The 25,310-nt window shown below is 41.4% G+C and overlaps 1 protein-coding gene and 1 long non-coding RNA gene across 3 annotated transcripts in view; one reads left to right on the top strand and one right to left on the bottom strand.

Annotated features, from left to right (window-relative positions):
* Positions 1–6,329: 6,329 nt before the first annotated feature.
* LOC100593450 lies at positions 6,330–9,204 on the top strand. The gene is made up of 2 exons (XR_001113534.2): positions 6,330–6,621; positions 8,251–9,204. It is a non-coding gene; the product is annotated as an uncharacterized LOC100593450 (long non-coding RNA).
* A 12,870-nt stretch (positions 9,205–22,074) lies between these two features.
* Positions 22,075–25,310, bottom strand: part of LOC101176418 — a 109,213-nt gene continuing 105,977 nt past the window's right edge. For both annotated transcript variants that reach the window (XM_030798483.1, XM_030798482.1), the window contains one exon: positions 22,075–22,852. In XM_030798483.1, the coding sequence (XP_030654343.1) occupies positions 22,736–22,852 (117 nt within the window). In that variant the 3' untranslated portion in view covers positions 22,075–22,735. The remainder of the gene's footprint in view (positions 22,853–25,310) is intronic.

Raw genomic sequence — 25,310 nt, 5'->3', positions numbered from 1 at the left:
ACCTTCTCTAATTTTTACTCTCTGTTTTCTAAAGAGGAGTTAGAACTTAAAGACATTTGTCACACAATTTGAGGGCAGAACCATTCTGCATTTTAATTTTTTTTCCCTTTCACTCTTTTAGAATTGTCTCATCCATGTTTTCTTAGATGTGTGACTTAACTTCTCTGTGCCTCAGTTGCCCTTTCTGCAAAATTAGATACTCCAGGTTCATCTTGTATTTTCTTCGCTTCAACCCAGAAATCAGCCATTTCTCCAAAGAGTCTTGGCTCCTTTTAGTGGAGGATGAAATTAGAAACCAAGATCTGGGTCCTTGATATGCTTATCATTATTGGATTGTTGCTGTTCCTAGGTCTTCATAACAGACAGAGCTAAGGAATGTATGTTACGTATCTACTTATTTCTATGTCTGTTTGTATGTATTAAAAACATGAATCACACTGATATCTCTGATTCCAAACCAACACCACAAAGTCTGTTCTAGTTTTCCCCCTTTCTATCATTGTAACTCCCTTCTTCTCCAGCTTGCATCATCCTTAATAGATTTACTTATTTGATTAATATTCCTGTATATAACCAATCAATTTCCACTACCATTCTCTTGCTATGTGGACTCTGTCACCCCATGCTAAGCCACCTATCTGCATGGACAACCTCCAAACTCTAAGTGGGCTCTGACACCTTTGCTGGGCCACATGCACACCAGGATGCCCACTTTATCCTGCTCAGGCTCTGACTTGCCATGCCACACTGGCCTGCCCTGTGTGGACATTCTCCTTACTCTGTTTGGGCTTTAACTCCCAGGCTGGGCCAATTCCATGCTTGTGACCATGCATTACTTTGCCTAGGCTCTGATACCCAATGTCAAGCAGCTCTGCTCTTCCTTACACAAGGCTCAGTACACACAGCTCTCATGTCCACTCTGTCTTTGTAGCTTCCTCTTTCTTTTGGATTAGATGCCAATCTTGCTCTTCATCATCTAAAAAACCTCAGGAATGAATTGTCCAGGAAGACAAAAAGATGAGGAGAAGAAGACCTCCTTTTTGTTTTTAATACCTTCTCTGACAATGAAGATAGTCAGTAGGGTAAAGAAACAGAAGGGAATATTTGAATTCAGCAGGACATTTTGGTGCCTCACATCTTGACCTGTAGTATGTAGGGAAACTTATTTCCAGATTTATTGATTCCCCAAAGGGTATTGTCACCAAAAGACACTATCTCTTCACTCAGAGCACTCTCAGTATTCAAATATTCAACTGCCATAATTGCCAAGATCACTAATTGATAGATACTGTCCTTTATTTATTTTTCACTTCATTCTCACATTAGCATGAAGGACTTACCTACTCATGATATTTAGCTCTTTATGTACCTTTGATAGACTCTTGAAGGGCTGACACACAAGAGTATGCTATAATCAGTGTGGGCCTAGAAGTTAGATGCATTCAAATCATTCTAATTTATCAGCTCTGTGAATTTGAGCAAGTTATTCACCTTTGCATGTTTTGATTTCTTTAACTTTAAAATAGGTGGCAATATCTATCCTTTGTTATAAGAAAAAAATATATATATATATGCAATGTAGTAAAGCACCCTCTAAACGTTCATTCCTATCACTTCTACCTCCTTGGAAAAGCCCCATGTGTGATTGTGTGTGTGTGTGCATGCATGCAACTGTCTGGCTCTCTCTTCATTCTTTTTTCTTTGAGAGCTGGGGCCATGTAAAAAACTTCAGGCATGTAAAATTAATCAATAATACCAGTTCTGAGAACCATAAAGTTAGCCTAATTTCTCATTGAACTTTAAATAAATGTATCACCTGCTTTTCTCAGAAGTCTTTGACTCAATGAGCACTACCTGGATTTCCCTGAAAATCTTGATTCTTGACAGTTTCAGGACTGTCCTCAGGCCTTTAGCAGCATCCCAATGGTATTCTTATTATTGCCGATACAGGGGAACGCAGAAGCATCATTCTGTAAATCTGCCTCTTTCTGTACTCAATTTACCAAGAGTACATCCTGCCACCTGCTTGTGTGAAAGTCCTCCAGTGTCCTAGCTTGCCTGCCTCACTCTATCTCTCAACTACTTAGTATCAAGCCGTGGGGATTCCCTGTTCCTTCCGTGTTTCAAAAACCATTCTTAAAGAAGTCAAACCTGGCTGGGCGCGGTGGCTCACGCCTGTAATCCCAGCACTTTGGGAGGCTGAGGCAGGTGGATCACGAGGTCAGGAGATCGAGACCATCCTGGCTAACACGGTGAAACCCTGTCTTTACTGAAGATACAAAAAATTAGCTGGGCGTGGTGGCGGGCACCTGTAGTCCCAGCTACTCGGGAGGCTGAGGCAGGAGAATGGCGTGATCCCAGGAGGCGGAGTTTGCAGTGAGCCGAGATCGCGCCACTGCACTCCAGCCTGGGCGACAGAGCGAGAGTCCGTCTCAAAAAAAAAAAAAAAAAAAAAGAAGTCAAACCGGAAAACCTGGGAAGAGTTTATTGGTCCAGTCTGCCCCAGTGAGTTGGAGAAATCTATTTTTGTTGCCATATAAAAATATTCTATGATCTCCTGCATTACATCCTTGTCTTTGAACCACTTTTGTTGAAACAATACTTTTTCTTTGGTTATTTTGTTATAATTATGTAATATAAAACCCTTCCTCTGATTACATTGGAGCCATGTGCCAAGTGAAATATAGTGTCTCTCTCATGTGATGAGATGGAAATTATCCTTGCCCCCATGACACCAGAGTAAAATGGGAAACTGCACTTGTGTAATCATCAGAGTACAGCCCATATAAGAGGAGTATAGAATTGTTCCCTTTTTAGGGGGTTTAATTAAAATCATTACTTAAAAATAAGCATCATGACAACATCATGATTGGGCTATTTTCAAATCATGGAACACCTTTGAGAATTCAGGGTTCCATTAGAAAAGTGCCTCTTGGTTTATACATGTATGTTTGCTGGATTCAAAAATTTAAAGGAATCTATTAATCTTCTGGTAATGGCTGCACTGATCATTTTATAGTTGTCTAAAAATGAGAGGCATATCAAAATAATTTAATATTTTATAATATTTTAGAGGGTCATTATAAGACGTTCGCTTTTACTCAGTAAGGATTAAATAAGCAAGTCTATGTTTTTTTATTGCTGATTTCTACGATTAAAGCAAGTACATATAAGCTGAGCTGATTGCAATATAAAGAATTATTCTCTTGGGTCCTACTTGTATTCATTCTCTTACTATATTTAAAGAACCCATTCATCAATGACTCTGCAGCAGCACCAGGATGGACTTAGCATGCGCATATTATCATCTCATATCCCATTGCAGTCTTCCAAAATCATGCATGTGCATGTGGGTATGTAGGTACCCACCCACACTCACAAACACATATATACACATGCAGTCACTTATAATGGCATCCAAACATATTTACCCATAATTACATCCTAGGCATTCTATCAGACACAGATATTTTTGCATTCATTTATGGAACCTGCAAAGAAGCCATGCTAATGTTTGGAGTCTTAAAGCAAACTGTAATCTTCTAAACAGTGAGGTGAACCTCAGAGGCAGTAGTCTTTTGATATGCAGCATAAGTGAAATGCTGCATAATATAAAATGATGGTGCTATTAATCCTACGGCACTGGTGGTGCCCAGCCCCCCCCCAACTATTGATACCAACACCATTGTCTCTGGCTTTAAACTTCATCAGTATGCAAACAGAGTGTCACTATGATGGGTGGTAACTTGGTTGGATGCACTTTCTACATTTCTGGCAAATGAGTATAATTATTTTCAGAGCTGCGGGCAACTCATGCATGTTTTATCCCCCATCTGGACCGGCACGGTACACAATAGTGATAAAAGATGATTTTCCCCCTTGGATGTTCACAGGCCATCATCGACACAGTCCTGATGAAATGGCCATGTATCCCCTAGCAGTTCTATATCTGCCACAGCTTGACAACAAAATTATTTCCCCATAGTACTAAAACACTTCAAATATTCAAGCCCTCTGTGCATATATTTGTGTTTTGAAGCATTCAGCGTTAACATAATGTGGTAATTTATAAACTGACAAATTAACTATGCAGAAATCACAGAGAGGCCTTATGAGGTCTGCAAAGCAGCAGAAAAGAAAGCAGAAGCTTTTTGCGCTCTGTAATAATAATAATCCTATCAACTGTCGCAGATTGCCGGGCCTCCCATTGTTAGAGCCGCTCACTCTGAAGCTTGCTTACTGTAGGTGATTCCGCCTGAGATGCCTCACTCACCTCAATGCCAGCCAGGAGGCTCAGCTCAGGACTTCCCAGTGCCACCCCTCTCCAGGTCTGGGGCTAATGGGGAAAAGGGCCCCAATGAAACACACAAGTTGCCCATATCGGTCACTGAGAAGCAAACATGGATGTGTAGAATGGAATTTGGAAACGGGACATGCGCCTTCCAGACAGGAATTGCATGTAGGACTGGTAAAATCAAAAACAGCAAAACTGAGATTATGCATGTGGAAGCCAGATCCGCCTTCTTTGTTTCGTGGTTATAAAATCATGTGAATGATTAAAATCCATCATCTCGCTGCCTGCTGTAGCAAATGCTGGCGCTCCTTACAGACCCACTATTGATCCACAGACAGACGGTTGAAAGGAGGCAGCATTCGTCAAAGGATGAAAAAGAGCGCATTTTCACTTTTATTGTATTAGCTTAATTCTCTTTCAGATGAATTAAAGACTAATTTTGCTAGACCAAGGAGAGAGTCTGTGCATCTTCTGCTGCCCCCATCTGTTTAACATGTAGATTCTTAGAGGGCAGAATTAATTTTTAGAGGCAAGAAAGTATTTACAAATTCCTTGTAAAAATACAGTACATTCCTTCATGACGTGCCAAGCCAGCCACGCTTCCTTCCTCCCCCACTGCACCCTGTTCTCCACTCCCCTCCCCCAGTCACCCCACCCACTCCCACAAGCATGCTCACCCTTACAGACTCACACATGCATGCTAAACACCACACACACACACACACACACACACACACACACACCGTCCTTTAAATGGTATGTACCATGCTATGAGGCCTACCAAACATCAGACACTCTTTATCAGCAGTTGTGCCAGGGTCTCCATGGCAACAGTATAATAGATTTGCCCTTATTCAATCCCAGAGGCCACATTGAAGAGCAATGCAAAATTTGCTGGGGCCTGAATTCCTTTCAAGCCATGGCTCATGTGTCAGGAAACAAGTCAATGCACAGACAGCACTGCACATAAAGATGGAAAGGAACCTTTTCTCTCCACCGCTGTTTGCTCACAGTGACATTCAGAAGCCCAGACCCTTCTAGATCTCATTTCTCTCTCGTTTTCTAGTTATTAATTCACTTCTTTGGGTGGAGAGGCGAGTGGGGGAGGGGAGCGTCATGCTTTGCAATAATAAACAGCCAATGAAAGTGCAAAGCAAGCTGCATGAAAACAAAGTGTGCATCCCAGCCTCCAAGGTTATATAGGACTCAATATGGCTGAAGCCCACCACAGCTGCAGACTGCATTCTGGGGTTTGATGCCCCTCAGTGCCAGCAGAGTTGAGCAGCTCAGCCAACCTCCTCGACCCAAACTGGAGTGCTACTCTGTGATACTCAAAGAAACCATCCCCAGGGAAGGAGAGGCAAAGGAATGGACACATGCCCTCATCCTAAAGCCAATCTCGGCAGGCAGGAGGAATTCCCGGGAGCTCACACCTGAAGTACACTGTGGCTAAAACAAGCACAGCTTAAAAGTTAAACAATCATTTGTTTCAGGTTTATTTTAATCATTAGCTTTGGGACTTCCAAGATGATTACTTTGTGGGTTAATTATTTTCTGTGCTGTGGCTTTCCAAACCTAATTGCTCAACTTCATTATTGTACATAGTGATCCATAGCCCATTCCTAAAATTACCTGTCCAAATATTTTCCCTTTTGAGTATCACTGAGAATTTGCTATTTTTCTCTCTGAGTTGGAACTTTGCATAAATAACTTGGTTGGAGATGCTTGTGTGATTTTGAAGATTAAACCAGGGTTATCACTGGGCAGGTGACAGAACTCAGTTGGTAATATTATTAGGATTTGAAAGAAGATTTTTTCAGGGCTTTGCCCACCTGAAGCCTAAATAACTTCAAGTCAGTGGTTCTCAAACTTTAATGTGCATAAAAATCACCTGGAATGTTGTTAAAACACAATTTGTCAAACACCATTCCCAGAGATTCTGATTCAGTAGGTCAGGCTCCGGAACTTGCTTTGCTCACAAACTCACCAGTGATGTCAATGTGGCCAGTCCAAGAATCACACTTGGAGAACCACTGCTTTTGGCCAATCTCCATGAGTGAAAGTTCTCAACCTCTGACTGCAAGTTTATTTTGACCGTTTACCATAACTTCAACTTCAATGCTCATCTCGGAGGGCATGACTTGTCATCCTAATATAATTAACACCTCTTCCAGCAGATCAGACCCACAATACGCTCCAGCCTCTGGAGGACACAGAGAGAATGGAAGCCGTGGAGAAGAAAAGAGAAAAGTGTCAGAGAACCACGATATCCCCTCAGGACTAGCACTGTGCCTGCCATAGAACGGGGCCTGCTTAGTGTTTTCTGGGTGAGTAAATATGATAGAATTTCAAGACTTCCATACTTCAGAAAGGAGATCTTAAGTCTAGAAGAGAGATATGCCATGTTTTATTTATATTGAAATATAGTCAAATATCTTCTGTTTGACTTTATAAAATATAAAATGGCATCTGAATTTTTGTGGGGGCAGGGGAGTAAATAATACTTTAAATTCCTAGGAAGCTGGAGCCATAGGGTGAGTCACTGTAGAAAGCAAAATCCCTTTATAATTAAAAACATAACTCTCTAACTTATCTAATTTTGCAAGTTTGGGATTTCTTCAAGTGGAAGACACTGCATTTTCATTCTAAGAATCACCAGCTTTGCTTTTTACTGAACAAAATGAAAGTATGGATTTGGGCCTGATGTTTAAAACCTGAAATCTTGAAATCAGAATCTGCTTCTTTTCGTTTCTTGCTCCTGAATATTTGACCCTCAAATATGGGTCATTTTAACAGGTAATCAGTCTCAACAACCACAAAACATTGAGCCGATATCACAGAACACTAACTTAGGATGGCTCTGCTGACTTTGACCAGAATGTGGTCACTGGTACTAAGTAAGCCAAACTCTAGAGAGTGACTACTGGGGGACCGTGGGAGGAGTGGAACACTGAAGCCCTGTGACCTGCTTAGTGAATTACCTCATCTAAGGTAAATTTGTAATCAGGTAACTAACTGGCAGTGTTTTTCACCACCCTTTACAGCCTGTCTTCACTTCTGAGGTTTTTCTTGCCAGAATAGGACAAAGGACACCAGGTGGGCAGCCTCCCAGGTGGGACCACACTGAGTCCTCTGCGACCTTCCAACTGGAAAGGCACAGGGGAGACAAGAGCAGAGCTGATTTATCTTCCCCTGTCTTGCCCCTTGCTTCAGCCCTCAGGTAGCAACTGGTGAAAAAGAAAAGTCCTTTATAAATCTAAATACACAGTATTGTAGAATTTTTAAATAGACCTTTGAGAGGATGGTGCTTGATGCTTCCTTCTGCCAGAGAAGGGCTGAAGGCCCAGATAAGTGGATCCCAAGATCATGCAGCTAGTCTGTGGCGGAGATGAAAAGCGAGTGTGTACTTACACTCAGACTCAGATGGAAGGGACCATGTGCTGCCCTAACCTGTTTTGCCTCCAGGAAGAACAGCCTGTCCTACTGCTAGGTTGTGAGATGTCCCCATCCCAGGCTCACCACCCTGCCACAGGCTACCTAAAGGGGAAAGTGAATGCAGAGCGCTATCAACAACTTTCAATTCAACAAGTATTTGTTGAGCACCAGCTATGTGCCTGGCACTACACTGTGCTCTGACAGCCCTAGAGTGAGTCAGACATGGCATTTTATGACAAGGTAGTTACAACCAGGGAAGTCTACTTTTCATCACTTTACAATAGCTGTCTCCTTTGTAATGCTTTGCAAACTGGGGTTTGCCCCAGTTTGTCTGGAGCCACAGATGAAACTGGTTCTTTCTTCTGGAAGTTTCCATTTTCCCTGATTATAATTACTCTATTTTCTTGCTTTTATGACATAGATTTTTTTTTCATATTGTAAGTTTTGGATCGCTGAGATGGAGTCCTCCTAAACTCAAAATATGCATTAAATTGGTGATTGTTCTTTTTTTTCTGATACAGGTTGAGCTGCATCTTAGAATGAAATCCTACAATTGAGGTGGCTAAAGGAATTAAAAATGGTATCTGTCATGTTAAATTTCAGACTGCTGCACAATATATCAGTTTTAGGTACTTTTTAAAAGATGAACAAGTACAAGACTTCAAAGAAGTCTCTCCCTTGTGAAGGGTCCCTTCCGGCTTCACTTTAGAGTCTCTGCACTTTTAGTTCATCTCATTCGGGTGTTTCAAGGGAACAGAGAAGCCCTGGTTTAGATGATGCAGGGTTTTCTGATGCCAAAGTGAGAATGATAAAATGTCTCAAGGAAGACACGATGCTATGCATTCCAGGCGGAATCTGGACTTGAAAACAATGAAAAACAAATGCTTTTAAATGAACTGATTCACTTTTATTTTGTAAACATCCTAGAAGAATTCCATTTGACTGAACTGTTTGAACCACTGCAGAGCTCTGGGTCCTTCTAACCCCCAAGGAAAGTCGATCTATCGCGTCCTGCTACACTGTATTTCTCCACTTTGCCCCTTTTCTCAATTCTTTGTGATCAGCATAAAGTTTGAACCGTGTCTTTTCTCGCCGTCCTGCCTGGCCACCTGTCCAGCCCTGCGGTCAGCTGTACTGACCAGCAGACGGTGCCTCTCTTGCCAGTGGAGCCGATGCTCTGCGACCATTGTTCCTGGGGCCACACTGCCGTCCCCATCGTTGCCCCTTCAGAAGACTCGTCAACAGCTGTGAGAGGCTTCCCATCCTCGCCCATATAAAAGGAAGGCCTGAAAACACTTCTCGGAGCATCAGTTCATAGGTCACCGCAACCAGCCGAACAATATGCGATTATTCAACGGGCTCCAATTCATTTTCCTCTGCTCCTCCCCCACCGTTACCCTTGAGAGAAAACTAATTTGCAGAAAAATAGCCCCTGCCAGCCAACTTCTTCTCCTAAATGTATGCTGACCCCGAACTCTTGTCTCAGTGGGTCCTTATTCTCATAGTCAATGCACAAGAGTTCTGAAAAGCAGTCTTCTCCTTTAAAAACCTGCCCCACCCCCCAGCATCTCAGTCTGGGAGATGCTTTCTTTTTCTGCTATTCTTTGCTTCTCTTTTTAACATGTGTGCTGAAATTGGCACTTTCTCTGTTCAGTTCACTCCTTTTCTAGTATTAATGCAGCAATGGAGAAATGTGCACAATTTCTCCAGTCTCTGCGCTCGGCGAGCCCATGGGTGATGGATGAAATGTAACATGCTCTACCTTACATATTACTATTTAAGGGAAGCGCCCGGGCCGGCTGGTGATGCATGGTGCTCTCCACAGCGCCCCGCGCAAGCAGGGAGCCCAGGCTGCCTGCACAGTTGTCTGAGTAAATAATGGGGCTAATAGCATTTGGTGCAAATGAGACTCTTATAGAAGGCATCGGGCTTGTTTATCTCGTTATGATTTTTCTTTGTCGAGAAGCCTTCTCTCTCTGTCCTCACCAGAGCTTCCCCAGTGTGGCCTGCCTTGGTTATCTGGGGAGGAGGGAAGGTCTCAGGGAGTTCAAGATTTTGTAACTAATATTGAACGCCAGGGAGAATGGATGCCAAGGTCAGGTTAAGAATAAAGAAAATTGATTTGGAGGTCAGGGTCACAATGTGAAAGGCCTTCAATGCTGCCAAAATATTTTCATTATCGCTGTTTTTGTTATGGAAAAGATGAGGCCCAGTGTAAGAAGGCTAAGAGGTGGAGGGAGGAAGCCTCAGAATGAACCAGGGGAATCAGAATCCTAGCTGTGATTTATTGGGCTTGTGTTTCCCTAGTTTCTTTGCCTGGCGTTTGCCTCCCCCTGTAAAAGTATGCGGATGTCTGGATGGGCTAACATTGATAATGAAACCCTTTCCCACAGAACCTGGTGGGTCTGGGCTTGGACTGAGCTGAACTAACTCTCTCTCCCTGCTTCTCTTCTCTCTCTCTTTCTCTCTCTCCCTCTGTCTCTCTTTCCTCTCTCTTCTCCCTGTCTCCCTCTCTCTCTCCTAGCCTCTCTTTCTTCTCTCTCTTTCTCTCTGTCTACTTCTCTCCCCCCCACCTCTCTCCTCTCTCTCTTTCTCTCTACCTCTCTCTCCTCTCTCTCTTTTTATCTCTCTCCCTCTTCTTTCTCCCTCTCTATCATCTTCTCTCTCTCTCCCTCCTCTTCTGTCTCCCTCCTTCTCTCTCTCCTCTCTCCCTGTCTCTTGCTTCTCTCTCTCCTCGCTGCCTCTCTGTCCTATCCCTCTCTTCTCTCTCCCTATCTTTCTCCTACCTTCTGTCTCTCTCCTCTCTCTCTTTCTCTCTCTATTCTCTCTCTCCTTTCTCCCTCTCTTCTTGTCTTCCTCTCTCTCCTCTTTCCCTTTCTCCCATCCTCTCTCTCTCCTTTTCTCTACCCGTCTCCCTCTCTCTCAGTCTCTCTTCCTCTCTCTCTCTCTCTACCTCTCTCCCCCAATCTCTCTCCACCCTCTCTCTCCTCTCTCCCCCTCTCTCTACCTCTCTCTCTCTGCAAAGAAGCTGGAGACAAGTTCTTCCACTTCTATTTGCAGTAGTGAGCTATTTCATGCATCACTGTGAGTCTCCTTTTCACCCATTCCTACAACGTATCTACAACACAGGGCTGTATATTTTAACAAAATCCTGTTATTATTGGAGCTCTGACCTGATTTTGTTTCTATATTCTGAAGCAGAAAAGACTCCAGTGGCATGAAATTAGCAACACATTCTGCTAGTGTGTTAATTGTGTGAGAGTTTTTGGCAGGAGAGACTCCTAACACAACACAGAATTTATTTTTTGTTTAAATTTGGTAGCAATTTCATATTGTGTTTAAGGAGAGGCACCATGGCTTAAACCACTAGGGATTTACTGTACATTCAGGAAAAGGAAAAAAAAATCAGCCTAATGCAGTGGTGCAGAAGGAATTATGTAATTTTTTTACTTAGCAGGGAGACTGCTAGCGTTGATTTCTAATTCATGATGAGAAATTGGCATTCCCAGGCAGTGATCTGGGACGTCCTTGGGCCCCAGTTCAGTAACCAAATGCAGTTTCATCAGGCAAGTAGCAGATTCCCTCTTTGATAAAAGCAAACAAACATGAAAAGCAGAAAGTCAAAATCTCCCAGGCCAGAGAAGTTGTTTTTCTCTAGTGTATCGTCCTTCTGAATCTCCCAAAGACCAAAGGTGATGATCTAGTTTGGATGTGTAGATAGACAAACATTGACAATGAAGGTCTCATGTTAAAATTTGACCCCCAGTCTTGGAGGTGGGGCTTGGTGGGGGGTGTTTGGGTCAGGGGGCAGATCTTTCAGGAATGGCTGGGGCCATGCCCTTGGTGATGAGTGAGTCCTTGCTCATTAGTTCACATGAGAGCTGGTTGCCTGACACCTTCTGCTCTCTCTCTTGCTCTTGCTCTTGCCATATAACACGCCTGCTCCTCCTTCACCTTCCACCCTGAGTGGAAGCTTCCTGCGGCCTCACCAGAAACAGATGCTGGTGCCATGCTTCTTGTACAGCCTGCAGAACTATGGGCCAAATTAGCCTCTTTAAAAATTGCCAGCCTCAGGTATTTATTTATAGCAACACAAAATAGATTAATACAGGTCACATTGTATGGAAATGGCTGTCCCCATAAACATGTTGATGGAAAACAATTCCCAGAAAGGTGAAGGATGGACAAACAAGCCAACAGGTGTATCTTATAGAAGAGGATGGACTCCTCCCCTCAGGGGCAGGAGGCAGCTCTGAAAGAAGAAAAAGGTAAAATAATGTTTGCTGAACACTTACTGTCTACCAGTCATTGTACTGGCAGGCATATACCATTGCATTTCTTAATCTGACCATACACGAAATACGTGATTCTCTGCTCTCCCCGAAATCAGCAGCTCTCTGATCCTTTTCCCCCTCTCCTCCCCACACTTCCCTCCTTGCCCAGCCCTCACCACTGAGCTCTTGTCTGAGTGGCTCTGGGCTGTCCTGGCCAGCTGCTAGCTGTTCCCCTGCCCTTCACTGTGTGGCTCAGCCCAGCAGTTCAAAGCAGAACAGACAAGGGCTCTTCTCCCCGGTAGCATCACTTCTGTGACAAGTCTTTCTCTAGAATAGTTAGCTATGGCCTGAATTTGATTCCTGGTGTATGGCAGAAGAACACAGACTAGGATTCAAATTCCAGCTCTCTCACTTTGTGTTCTTGGGGAGATTATTTACTCCCTGACTGGACCTGGGTTTCCACATCTGTGAAAGAAACAAGCACATTTTGGGCCAGGATTATAAACCAGGTGACAGCTGTAGTGTTCTCACCCCTGGGGCCGGCCCTCACTAAGTTCCTTTGCTTCTCGACCCCACAGTCATGGCAATCACATCTATTGAACCCACATTAGGGGCCAGACACCACACTAAGCTAGGTATAAAAAGAGATGTCCCGGAGGTCCCATGGAGTGCACATAACACCTCAGTTAATCCTCCCACAACCTGGAGTGGGGGGAATTTTGATCCTCCTTTTTCAAATAGGAAATCTGAGGCTTAGACAAGGGAAACCACTGTGAAGGGCAGGGCTGGGATGTCACCCTGATTTGTCTGATTCCGAAGACTTCTTTAAACTTCAGTGCTTCTCAACACTGGCTATCTGGGAAGCTTTTAAAACACTGATACCAAGACCCCTATCTTGGACTAACTGAATGGAGGTGGGGTTGAATATCTGTAGCTTTGAAAAGTTACAGGAGGAATCTAACCTGATGCTCAGAAGGTGGTGGAGCCTCTGTCTTGATTATGTTCCACTGCCGACAACATCCACCCATGTCCACAAACTAGGGCTTCTTAACTAACACAGGAGTTTCAAAGGCCAGTTTTTACCAATGATGAAGGATCTGCTGTGGGCTGGGCACTTTACGTGATCTCTGATCCTTACAGCAACTATGCAGGAATGAGATGTAGTCAATTTTTTTTTTTTTTGGTTCAAATAACTTATATAAATAACTGGTACACACAAACCCTCAGTCAATAGTATTGTTAATATCAGCACTGTCATCATTATCATCTCTTGGATCCTCACAGCAGCCTCAGACATGTCAACCCTGTCTCCTTAACATCCCTGGAATGTATTCATTTCTCACCGTCCCTGCTGCCACCCATTTCACCTGAATGCCCATCATTTCCCACCTGGACAGCTGCCATAGGCTTTTAACAACTTGCTAAAACCAGCCTCATCCTCTCCCAATCTATTTTGTGCAAAATAGCCAGGATGATCTATTTGAAACACAAATATTTAACCTTCCCTGGTTAGGAAATGGTGATGACTGTCAGGGTCACTGCATAGGGTTGGTAGGTGGAGCCCTTCATAAAAGCACCAAGTACAGAGCAGATGGTGCTGAATCCTCTCCCCGCTCTGCTTGAGGGGGCATCAGCCCTGAGGACAGGGTGTCTATTTGTACTTCATGGGTACGGAGTGTGTGTGTATGCTTTGGTTTGGGGAAGAAGGTGTGTGTTTTCTAATTCACACAAAATTTGGAAAAGAGCAGCAACTGCCCTGAAATTGAACCAACCTCACTCAGTCATTGTGCTAGATAAATGTGAAAATTTAAATAAAATGGAGGCTCCCTCTAGGAGTTGAAATTTGAACCCAGGCTGTCAGTCTCACCAGCTCCTCTCCTAACCCCTGTTGTTTTCCCTGGAAGGCACGGAAATTATGCTGTCAGGGAGATTCCACAGATAGACAATTCTCTGGGCAGGTCAACTAGGAGGAGCTCCACAGAGGAGCTCCACAGAGGAGAGAGGGGCAGTCCCTCCCTTCAAGACCAAAGGTGGGCTGACAAAAGCCAACCAGGTTCTTCCCCTTGCCCATCTTATCTAGTTAAGGCCTCAATTCCTTTGACCTTCAAAAAAAAAGTGTAGTAAAACTTTTGATGAAAAAAATCTTTCTTAGGAGAGAAGAATTTAGATGACAAGGGAAATGGTTATGCTTGGCATCTGAACGCTGTTTCAAGTAAATTCATTCCCAGCTACCTACTTGATAGGTAAGGTAGAGATAAGGAAAATTAGATTTTAATACAATATCTATCATTATTCTTCCCTATCACATCATTGCTTTTGCTGGCACCAGACTGAATATTTGGCACAGCATTGTAGAACTGGAAGGTCTCATAGAAATAATCTAGTCCAAATGTTGGCATCTCAAAGCCCCTGTAGGATGGGGGTCTTCATGTCACCTTTCAATATTTGTGAGCTTATATGTGTATTAAGTTGGCACAGACTCACTGAAACATCATTTCCTTGCCTTTGACTAGAACTTTAGTAACTTAATATGTTCAAACTTTGGCCGTCTCATGCTAAGTTCTGGCTAGCAGCTATATGTCTTTCATTAATAAAAGTGAAAATGAAATCACTATGACCAAAAATCACACTCGCAGCTCGTGGAAGATCCTTGATTCCCAGACTAAGGTTTATTTCCACCATATCATCCTGTCATTTTCTTGACATTTAGGTCAATGAAGAATTTTAGTTTGATAATTAGTTTCAAATCACTCAGCTTAAATTCCAATGTAATAAATTCTTTTTTCAAATTTTATTTTAAAGAAGACTATAGCTACTATACATTTCAGACCAGATTATTCACCATCAATAGAAATAAATACGAAACAAAGCATTATAATTGAATTCCAGCTAACCACAATTTTGCCGACCAGGGTTCTTAAATTGAGGTCTGTTCCCTCTTTGTTAAGGAAAGAGGGTGGAGGAGATGAGGAAATGTTGAGAGATGTTAAAGGAAAATTGGCATCAAACTGAGGCTCTCTCTAGACTTATTCAGAATATGGAAAGGCAATAAAAAAGGGAATACTTTTCTCATAAAAATTATCTCATAGTTCCTGCTGCCTTCAACCCATGGGAGAAATAACCATATTACAGAAGTCAGAAATAGAGCCTCTGCCCAACCACTACCTTCCCCTTTCTGGTTTGGCGGAAAACTCACCCCTTTCTCTTCTTGGATGGACCACCTCTACTTCTCCTTCTTCTCCATGGCTTTTGGATCCTTTTATCCCCTTTGCTCCCCACCTCCAGAGCCCTGTCTCTATTCTACTGGGTCTCAAGCCCTGGGGTTCACGGCTTGTTGGTGAGAAGGCTTAGGATCTTGGAGATAGAAGAGAGAGTGGTGGGGACAAGGAGGAGGAGGAGGAAAAAGGAGGAGGCGGTGGTTTATATAGCCCATTGTTCTCAAGCAAGTCTGAATATTCCCAGTCAATAATCCACACTTGTTTCACCCTTTAATTCTTTTTCGTTGTTGTTTTTAATTTTTTTTTTTTTTTTTTTGAGACAGGGTATCCTTCTGCCATCCAGGCTAGGGTGCAGCGGTACAGTCATGACTCACTGTAACCTCAACCTCCTGGGCTCAAGCGATCCTTCCACCTGTGCCTCCTAAAGTGCTGGGATTACAGGTATGAGCCACTGTGCCTGGTTAAGCCCTTTAGCTCTCCTTGCTATTTCCATTGTGCCATGGGAGTGTAACGGAGCCTGAAAGCTAATTTTTACCCCCGATAGAGCCTTCAGCCCTTTGCCTCTTTTCTCCTCCTGCCTTCTTGCTTCTCCATAACATACATGATGCTTCAGTCTCATCCTTTGTAGCTTTTATTCTGTCCTGCCTTCTTCCACATTCATAAATCACAACACATTTTGTTACTTAATGATGTGGGCTAGATGATTTAATTACCCTACATTTTCTCTGCTGTTCACCATCCTACCTGGCTGAATTTTTGAAATTTAATAATTTGAAGCCACACAGAATGCAGTTACAGATACTAGGCTTCCTCATTACTTGAATCTCCTCAATTAGTTCCTCCCATGTCCAGTGTTCTTCTTGTTTGTTTATACTGTAAAGCCCTGGTTATCTGAAACTCGTTTATCCAGAAACTCTGTTATCTGAAATAAGATTGTATTACTGGATGTGTTTTATTTACTTTGAAAACTGTCTGGCTCACCTGAACCCTTGCTTATCCGATTTAATTCAAGGCTTACCTGGATTCTTCAGATCAGCAGGGCCTTGGGGATCCCTACTCCATTTTCTTATTGTTTAACCTCTGCTGCAGAACAACTCCAATTTCAGTCTTACTTTCAATGGTAGAAATGCATGCCATGTTATCTGCATTCTACAGTTGCTCCACTATCTTTGTTCCTGTCTCCTTTCTAAAACCCATGTTAAAAAAAATAATTGAACTTTTAAAATCTCCTATGGTATCACGAGGCAGCATAGCCAAAGGGAAAGGATGTTGTCATGCATCTAGGGACCTGACCTGTGTTCTTGGCTTGGTTCTGTAGTTGACTGTGTGACTTAAAACAAGTCCTCTAAACCACCATGTATTTCTGTTTCCCAATCAGCCAACTGGAGATAACAGTGTCTAGGCTTCCTTGTTACCTGAGATTACCTGATATAGGAAGTATAGGTGTAGAAAAGTTTTGAGGGGAATATTCTTTTTATAATTAATCTAGACAGAGTCATTCATAATTAAGTAATAATTAATCTAGAGAGGCCTTACTAATTCTTTTTATAATAGCTCACATTTGGCAAAGAATAAGATTGAGAGACATTAAAGAAAAATTGGCACCAAACTGAGGCTTTCTCTAGACAATGCAGAAATGCTGATTCCTAGCAAATAAGTATCTGCACTCTGCTTGAATGCTTCTCATAATGGAAAGATCACTATGTCTTTTCAAAGTTTTCATTACTAAACTATCAGATATTTCTTTCTCACATAAGGCAAAATTTTGTGAAAATTTCACCTGCTTGTCCTACAGCAATTCAATTTACCACCGATTTGCAAAGGCCCGTGTCAGTTATCTGGAGTTACTAAGATAAATTCAGCTTGGTTTCTGCACTCAAAATCTTTGCACATGGCAGGATACCTAAGACACGTTCTGCAAATGAAAGGTTGGCTGTAGTGTTGGATTTCTTAAAGATAGAGATACTTCTGCTGCTGGCTGACATGGAATAATACAGACTTGCCTTCCTTCCTGGAACAACCAAAATAATGAGCAACACTTTTCAAGACACTGGATGTCAGGCAACAAAAAAACAGTGATTCTCAAGTGATAGGAAACAAACAATTGCCCCTACAAAATAAGCCTTCCAAAAAACTTACTGCCTTGGGAGAACTTTCCAGCCCTCATGCAGGGAATCCAGACACAGGAGTCCAGTGAACTCCCTGAGAAATGATGGGAATGAGATTCCTGGAGACTAAGACAGCTAGAGTTTTCGGGATAGAGTACTGAAGAGGAGAGAGCTGCACAGAGAAAGAACACCAGTGATCTACCAAGGCTCCCTCTTGAATATTCTGCAGAGTACTGATCAACAAATGCATGTGAGGAAACTTTCCAGCGAGGAAAGTCCTACCTCCACAAATTAGAGGGAACAGGACCATGCCTGTTTCTACCAGCCAGACTGAGAAACCTCATAATTTGTGGGTCATTGGGTATACTAGTCAGAAGGCTGTTTTCTCAGTAATGAAAAATAATTCACAGTAGACTGAAAACAGCTCTGGGTTTCACCTAACAAATCTTAAAAACAAGACCCAAAAGTAGTAAACTGTTTATAGGCAAATTAACTGCATCGCTGAACAAAGCTCAAGAATATTTATAGGAATACAACAATAGCCAGTACCCAACAAAGTAAAATTCACAAAGTATGGTATTCAGTAAAAAAATTACCAGGTATGCAAGAAGGTAGGAAAATATGACCAATAATAAGGAGAAATAGCAACCAATCAAAACCAACCCAGAGCTGACACAGATGTTAGAATCAACAGACAAGGACATTCAGACAATTCTTATAATTGTATTACATGTGGTCAACTAGTGAAGAACAGACATACAAGATATTTTAATTGAACTTAGAAGATATTTACATTGAACGTCTAGGAACGAAAACTATAATTTCTAAGATATAATTTTCACTGATGAAATCAGTGGTAGATTGAGCATTGCAGAAAAAATTTTAAGAAACTTTAAGACACGGTGGTAGACACTATTCTCAAACCACAGAGAGGAAAAAGAATAAAAACAAAAGAACAGAGACTCACTGGCTCATGGAACAAATTCAAGTGGATCAATACTAGTGTAATTTGTGTCTAGAAGGAGAGTAGGTGGGGGAATGGAAAGAGAACAAGAGCCCAAGCACAGGAACCATAAAGAAAAGGTAATCAGCTGGGCGTGGTGGCTCACGCCTGTAATCCCAGCACTTTGGGAGGCCGAGGCAGGTGGATCACCTGAGCTCAGGAGTAAGAGACCAAACTGATCAACATGGAGAAACCTCGTCTCTACTAAAAATACAAAATTAGCCGGGCATGGTGGCACATGCCTGTAATCCCAGCTACTTGGGGGGCTGAGGCAGGAGAATCACTTGAAGCCAGGAGGTAGAGGTGGAGGTGAGCCAAGATCGTGCCATTGCACTCCAGCCTGGGCAATGAGCAACAAAAGCAAAAAAAAGAAAGGAAAGAAAGAAAGGTCATCAAGGAACAATGTAAACAAATTGTTCAAAACCAAAACCAGTGTAAAGAGAAAATCTAAAGAGCAGTCATAGAAAAAAGACACATTATGTACAGAGAAAAAAAAAAAAAAAAACCAGAAGTTCCTCATCAGAAACAATGCAAGTGAGAGAATTGTTTAAAGGTGGAGCAACACCTTTAAACATGAGAAAACTGTTAATGTTGAAGTCTATACCAGTGAGTAGGTCTTTCAGAAATGAAGGCAAAATAAAGAATTTTCAGACATACAAAAGAAGAAAGAATTTGTCACCAGTAGATCTATTCCACAAAATACGTTAAAGGAAGTCCTTTAGTCAGAAGGAAGATGACACAAATTGGAAATCTGAACTACATAAAGAAATGAAGGGCATGGAAATGGTCACAGCATAGGCAAATATGTAAGCTTTATTATTATTATCTCCAAAAGGTAATTGACCATTTAAACAAAAATTATAACATTTATAATATATATAAAGAAAAATCTATGACAAAAATAGCACAAAACCTGGAAGGATTATGGATCTGCTGCCATTTTGGTTTTTGTTGTTGTTGTTGTTGTTCCTATGTACATAATGTAAGGATAATGGATGTAGTTTGTTATAAGGTTTTTAAGCTATGTGTAAAGTGCAGTATAGCAAAACAAAGAGCTTTAGCTAAGAAGACAACAAAAGAGATAAAATGAAATCATAAAAAACATGCAATCTAAAAGAAGGCAGAGGAAATAGAGAACAAATAATAGATGGAGAAAATGGAAAACAAATAGCAAGAAGATAGATTTAAATCTAACCATGTCAATAAATCACATTAAATGATCTAAACACCAAAATGAATAGACAGATATTGGCAGAGTGAATAAATAGATATGCTGCCTATAAGAAACCCACTTTGGAGGACAATTGACATCTAAATAGTATTTAGTTTTTCAGCCCATAAACACAGTATATCTCTCCATTTATTTAGCTCTTTAAATTTTATCTCAGCAATATTTTGTAATCTTGTCAAATTTGTTCCTAAGTATTTCACATTTCTGAAGTCACTGTAAATAGTACTATATTTTAAATTTTAATCTCCAATACTTTGTTGTTGGTACATAGAAATACAATTGAGTATTTAGACTGATCTTCTATCTGCAACATTGCCAAGCTCATTTACTAGTTCTAATCACTGTATTATATATTCCATAGGATTTTCTACATAGATAATTTGCAAATAAAGACCATTTACTTTTTCCTTTCAACTTTGAATACTTTTATTTATTTTTCTTGTCTTATTGAACTGGCTAGAACTCTATTACAATGTTGAATAGAAGTGGTTTCCTTGTCTTGTTCCTGATCTTAAAGGAAAAACATTCAGCTTTGTATTATTAAATATCTTGTTAGGTGAATCTTATCCTTTGGAATAATACAAGATGAGTCTATCTCCTCTATCAATGAGAGCATACTTTTGTACCTATGTGTCATGTACTGGTGATATAGCAGTGAACCAAACACAGAAATCCCTGCCTCTCATGGAGTTTACTTACATTCTAGAGGGGCAGATGAACAATAAACAAGATACACTAGTAAAATCTAGGGTGTGTTGATGGTGAGAAGAGCCAATGGAAGGGAGAGATGAAGTATCAGTGGGCTGTATAAAATGTTAGAGATTGTGGCCTGGAAGGGCTAATAAGCACATCACTGAGTTGTTTCTTTGTCCTGGCCATTCATTCTATCCCTCTTTCCCTATGACTACTGCTTCAGACTCTCATTATTTCTCATCTGTACTATTGCAACAGCTTCCTACCTGGTCTCCTTGTCCTTAGGCTTATCAAATCTCCATACTTCTGCCAAAGTGCTCTTTTAGTGAATTCCCATTTCTTACAGGATAAAATTCAAATTTCCTTGGAGCCCATAAAGTTCCTTTCATGAGCTTGCCTTTATCTTCCTGGCCTCATCATTCTCCCCTTTCCCCTTTGCCTCCTATACCCCAGCCTTATAAAACAATTTGCCCTTTACTAAATATGCTCCACTCTCTCATTCCTCTGAGCTTTTGTCTAGACTCTTCCCTATTTCTATATTGCCTTTATTCATTATATGCATATAATAAATCATTAACTTTTAAAATCATTTAAATGCCACTATAAGCATTACCTCTAGAAAAAATGTCCTGGACCCTTTTAGGAAGAGCTGGGTACTCCCTCTTCTAGTTCCTAGGCTATCTGTGTGTATACAAATTAGGATGTTGAGTTCCATTATTGAATGGTAATTGTCTACTTACTTGCATGTCAGTCCTACTGGACTGTGAGTCCCTTGAAACAGAAACTGGCTCCACATCTTTGTTTCCCTAGCACTGTTCTGGCACATAGGGATGATCAATAAATTTTTGTTGAAAGAATAGCTATATGTGTAGAAGAAATGAAATATCCCTGACCTAAGACTTCATTTGAAGACATTTCAGTGTCCTGGATATCTGGCTTGTCATGGCTCCCTGAATAACTGCTGAATGCACTGACATACTTACTCATTGTAGTCAGATCAGTGCAGTGTCTAGTTGTGACAATGAACTTCCTTCACCTGGGCATTGTTTAAAATGAATTTAGTACCAACTTGATTAAATCCTTTCGAAAAAGTGCCACACTTTCAGTGTATATTAAGTTTGTGGTCAACTAACACCTTCAAGTCTTTTTCACTGGTGTACAGCCAAGTCTCTCCCAGCTAATCCATGTTGACCAGTCTTTCCCTACATGCCAGATAAAACTCTCATCCCTGCTCAACTCATCTTATTTTTTGCCCTAAGGCATCACTCTTAGAAACATTTTGAAAATACTTTTGTTCTTTTATTACATTAGACTTGTTGCCATTTCAAAGTGTAACTAAAATATTGGGAGAAGATCAAACAGTGAAACTTAAGACTGCTGCAGAGGATATTTAAAGATTGTAACTCAGGAAGTCTCAGGGTGTACCTAAGCTTCCGCCCTATGGGAGCCGTTTTAGCTTAGACCTAATCCGAAGTTACTCTTCTCAACAAAAGCAACTGATTTTGAAATCTCGTTTTAATCATTGGAGTATCAACACAGAGCAATGTAGGATACAGATGCAGCTGATCAGACCATAGAACACTGAAGTTACTGCAAGAAAGAGCAAATATGCTGCCAGATACCAACACAGAGAAGCCATTCCCAAAATTTTAGGTAACTGATGATACATTTTAGCCTAGGAGTAACCTCCTTTAAAGATAATTTTAAAGGTAATACTTAGAGTGAACTTTAATAATAACTTAAGCAAAAAATGGAAAATACACAGATGGGATGAAGATGCAAGAACCATTTATTCAGGATGCTCCAGTTAATGGGTACTGTTGGTGTTCACAGGGAAGAAAGAATACTAGAACATCATTCAAATTACAACGCCCATCACACCCAGACTCCCCAGCTCACAGAGAACTGGAAGGTGATCTTGTCATCTCATCTTCCTCCTCATGGCTTCTCCTTCTTAAAGTTTGCATTGCTTCCCAGCCTCTGGCCCATAACTTTCTCCCAGAGCTCCTAACCAAGCCATCTCCTAGGATGCAGGCCAACCTTCTGAGGGTCAGGCACAATCCCTGGTCTAAGCCTAGACAGTTGGTACAAAACATGGCAACCTCTAAATTCTATACAAAGAAACACTTTGGCTGCTTACTTAGAAGGGAATTCTTAAAATGCTATATTCTGTGCTGGGAACTAATTTATCATGTGCCAAGAGCTTCCAATACATACTATCCCAGGTATCTATTGGTGTGTAACAAACCACCCCAAAATATGGGGGTGTAAAACAACAATTATTGTATTATGCTTGTGACTCTGGAAGTCTGAAATTTAGTCAGGGCACAACTAGGGACTGTTTTTCTCTGTCCCACAAAGTCTGTGGCCTCAGCTGGGTGGCTCAAATAGCTGAAGATGGGTATTCCCCACACAAAACAAAAGGCCACTGTCTGGGACCTCCATTCTTCTCCATGTGGTTTCTTCTAGAGCAAGTCCTTCACTCATGTATGTGATATCTGAGCGGGGGTAGCTTGAACAGTTTGGGTCTGGCTGTCCTCACTGTGTCTCCACATGGCCTCTTCAATTGCTTACTTTGAGAGTCTTTACCAAGTTCCTGAAACCAAGGCAGAGAACTTCAATGCTTCTTAAGACCTAGCTACAAAAGGCAGTATCATTTCAATGTAGGAGGAGATTTCTTCCTCCGGGCTAAAATGTGTTATCAGTTACTTAAAATTTTGGGAATGACTTCTCTGTGTGGGTGTGTGGCAGCATATTTGTGTCTTGGGTGTGAATACCAGGAGGTGAAGCTTACTGGGGAGCCATTATTGGAGAATAGCTGCTTTCTTTGGAAAATGGCTACCACACATACATTCTCTCATTAAGCCCTCACAACAATCCTATCAGTTAGGTACTTTATTCTCCTATTTCATTAAAAGAACAAAGATTCTGAAAGGTTAAGCAACTTGCTTAAGATCACACAGTTAATAAGGGTCAGAGATTGGGACCTACGGTTATCTGTTTCCAAATCTGTGCTCTCTCTACACATTCATGCTACTATTAATTAGTATCAAGAGCCACACAAGAAAGTGTCATTTCAGTTTTCCATCTCCTCCAGTCCAGGAACGACTCTTCAATTTCAGACTTGATGAAGACAATAAACAGATCTCTTGAGTCTGATCACAGTCACATGATAGAATCAAAGCTGTATACACTACTGTTAATTCACTTTGATTACATATTAAAGTACTATTAATAGTAGTAATGGTAAAAATAACAGATAACGTTAATTGAGTGCTAACTGTGCTCCAGACCCGGGCTAAGCACTTTATATTGATTTACTGTCTCAATTTTTAACAAGCACCTTATATGATAAGTACTATTATTATCCATATCACAGAGAAGTAGCCTGTAGAAGTTAAATGGCTTACCCAAGATCACACAACTAATAAGTGACAAAGTTGGGATTTGCACTCAGGGAAGTCTTAACTCTAAAACAGTTATTTTAAGATCAGTTTTATTAAGGTATAATTTACATATAAAAATGCATCTATTATAAATATAGAGTTTGATGAGCTTCAAATCCAGGAAAAAATAAAAATAAAAACCTTGGCCTTGGCATGTAAAGCCTTGTCTCGGGCTTCATTTTCTTGAGAAATCCAGGCTAAGACAGTTGGTATCAGATGGCTAGTGGGCATTAGAAGTGGTTCTAGAAATCAGATGCTCAGGGTCAAATGTTCAAGATGAACCATTCACCAATATGACACGAAGAAGGAGCCCATTTCTGGTCATAAGTGGGATGGCACAAAGAAGCATTGCACCAGAGAGTACTGGAAGGAGAAGCAGGTGGAAGGTGGCACCTATGCCAATTAAGCAGTGTGGCACAGTGATAATTATAGGAATCGGGACTTGGCTGGCTTTTGTTAATGGCTTTATCAGCTATTCTGTTTATCTACTGCTCTGTAACAAACTACCCCAAAACTTAGGGCTCCAAACAATGTATTATTTTCTCTTATGATATGGTAAGCTAACTCAGTTGAGTTGGTTGGTTCTCCCTCAGGGTATCCGATATGGTTCTAGACACATGGTAGCTGGGTCTGGAGACAACATAAGGCTTCTCTGGGCTTGAAGTTCAAGATGGCTCACTCACATGGCCAGCATTGATGCTGGCTGTCAGCTGCAAACTCATCTGGGGCTCTCACAGCATAGAGGGCTCAGGGTAGTCACACTTCGAACATGGTGGCTAGTTTCCCCCAAGCAGGCATTCTAAGAGGCAGGAAGTAGAAGAACTAGGGCAGCTATACTCAGAATTGGCACTATATTATTTCTACTTTGTTCTTTTCATCAAAGCAGTCACAGGGCTCAGCAGATTTAGGGGAGTGGAAGAGCAAGATTTTATCTCATAATGGGAGAGTGATAAGTACATGTTCCATGTGGGATGAAAGATATTGTTGCACTCATCTTTGGAACATATGATTTGTCAAAAACAGGCTTATGACAACTAACCACCAGATTATCAAAGCTGCTTGGTAATGTCCTAACATATCCTTAAATTCTGCAGTTGCAGGATGGACTCTGCTGAAAATCAAGGCTAGAATTCACTTTTAAGTCATGCAGGATTACAAAGACAATTGAATGCATGGCCTCAACAGATGTTCTTTGCAAAGTCAAAACTCCTAATATGAAAGGAATAGGATCCTGAGACCTGGGATAAGAATATTTGAGTAAACAAGCCTGCAAATAGTAAATCTCCAGCTTTATGAACACTCTGGACTCAAAGGAAAAAAACATCTCCCTGTTTCTAAACAGTCTGCCCTTATGCAGAAATGCAGCAAAGGCCTCAGCTGAGGCAAGTGCTTCGCAGGACAATGCTTGTCCTCAAATTCTGACCTTGCCCTCTTCTCATAACCAATAGCTGGAGTCATGTCTCAGCACAGCCCGATCCAGGAAATACAATGCCTGTTCCTTCTATACCAAAAGCCATGCAAGACCTAGCAAACAGGCACTGGCAGAATCCAGGAAAACACATGTGGGAATACATCTGGAGAGAGTTGGACAAGGAAATCCTGAATATA

The sequence above is a fragment of the Nomascus leucogenys genome, chromosome 18 (genome assembly GCF_006542625.1).
Source record: "Nomascus leucogenys isolate Asia chromosome 18, Asia_NLE_v1, whole genome shotgun sequence".
Taxonomy (NCBI): Eukaryota; Metazoa; Chordata; class Mammalia; order Primates; family Hylobatidae; genus Nomascus; species Nomascus leucogenys.
This window is presented reverse-complemented; position numbering and strand designations above follow the sequence as displayed.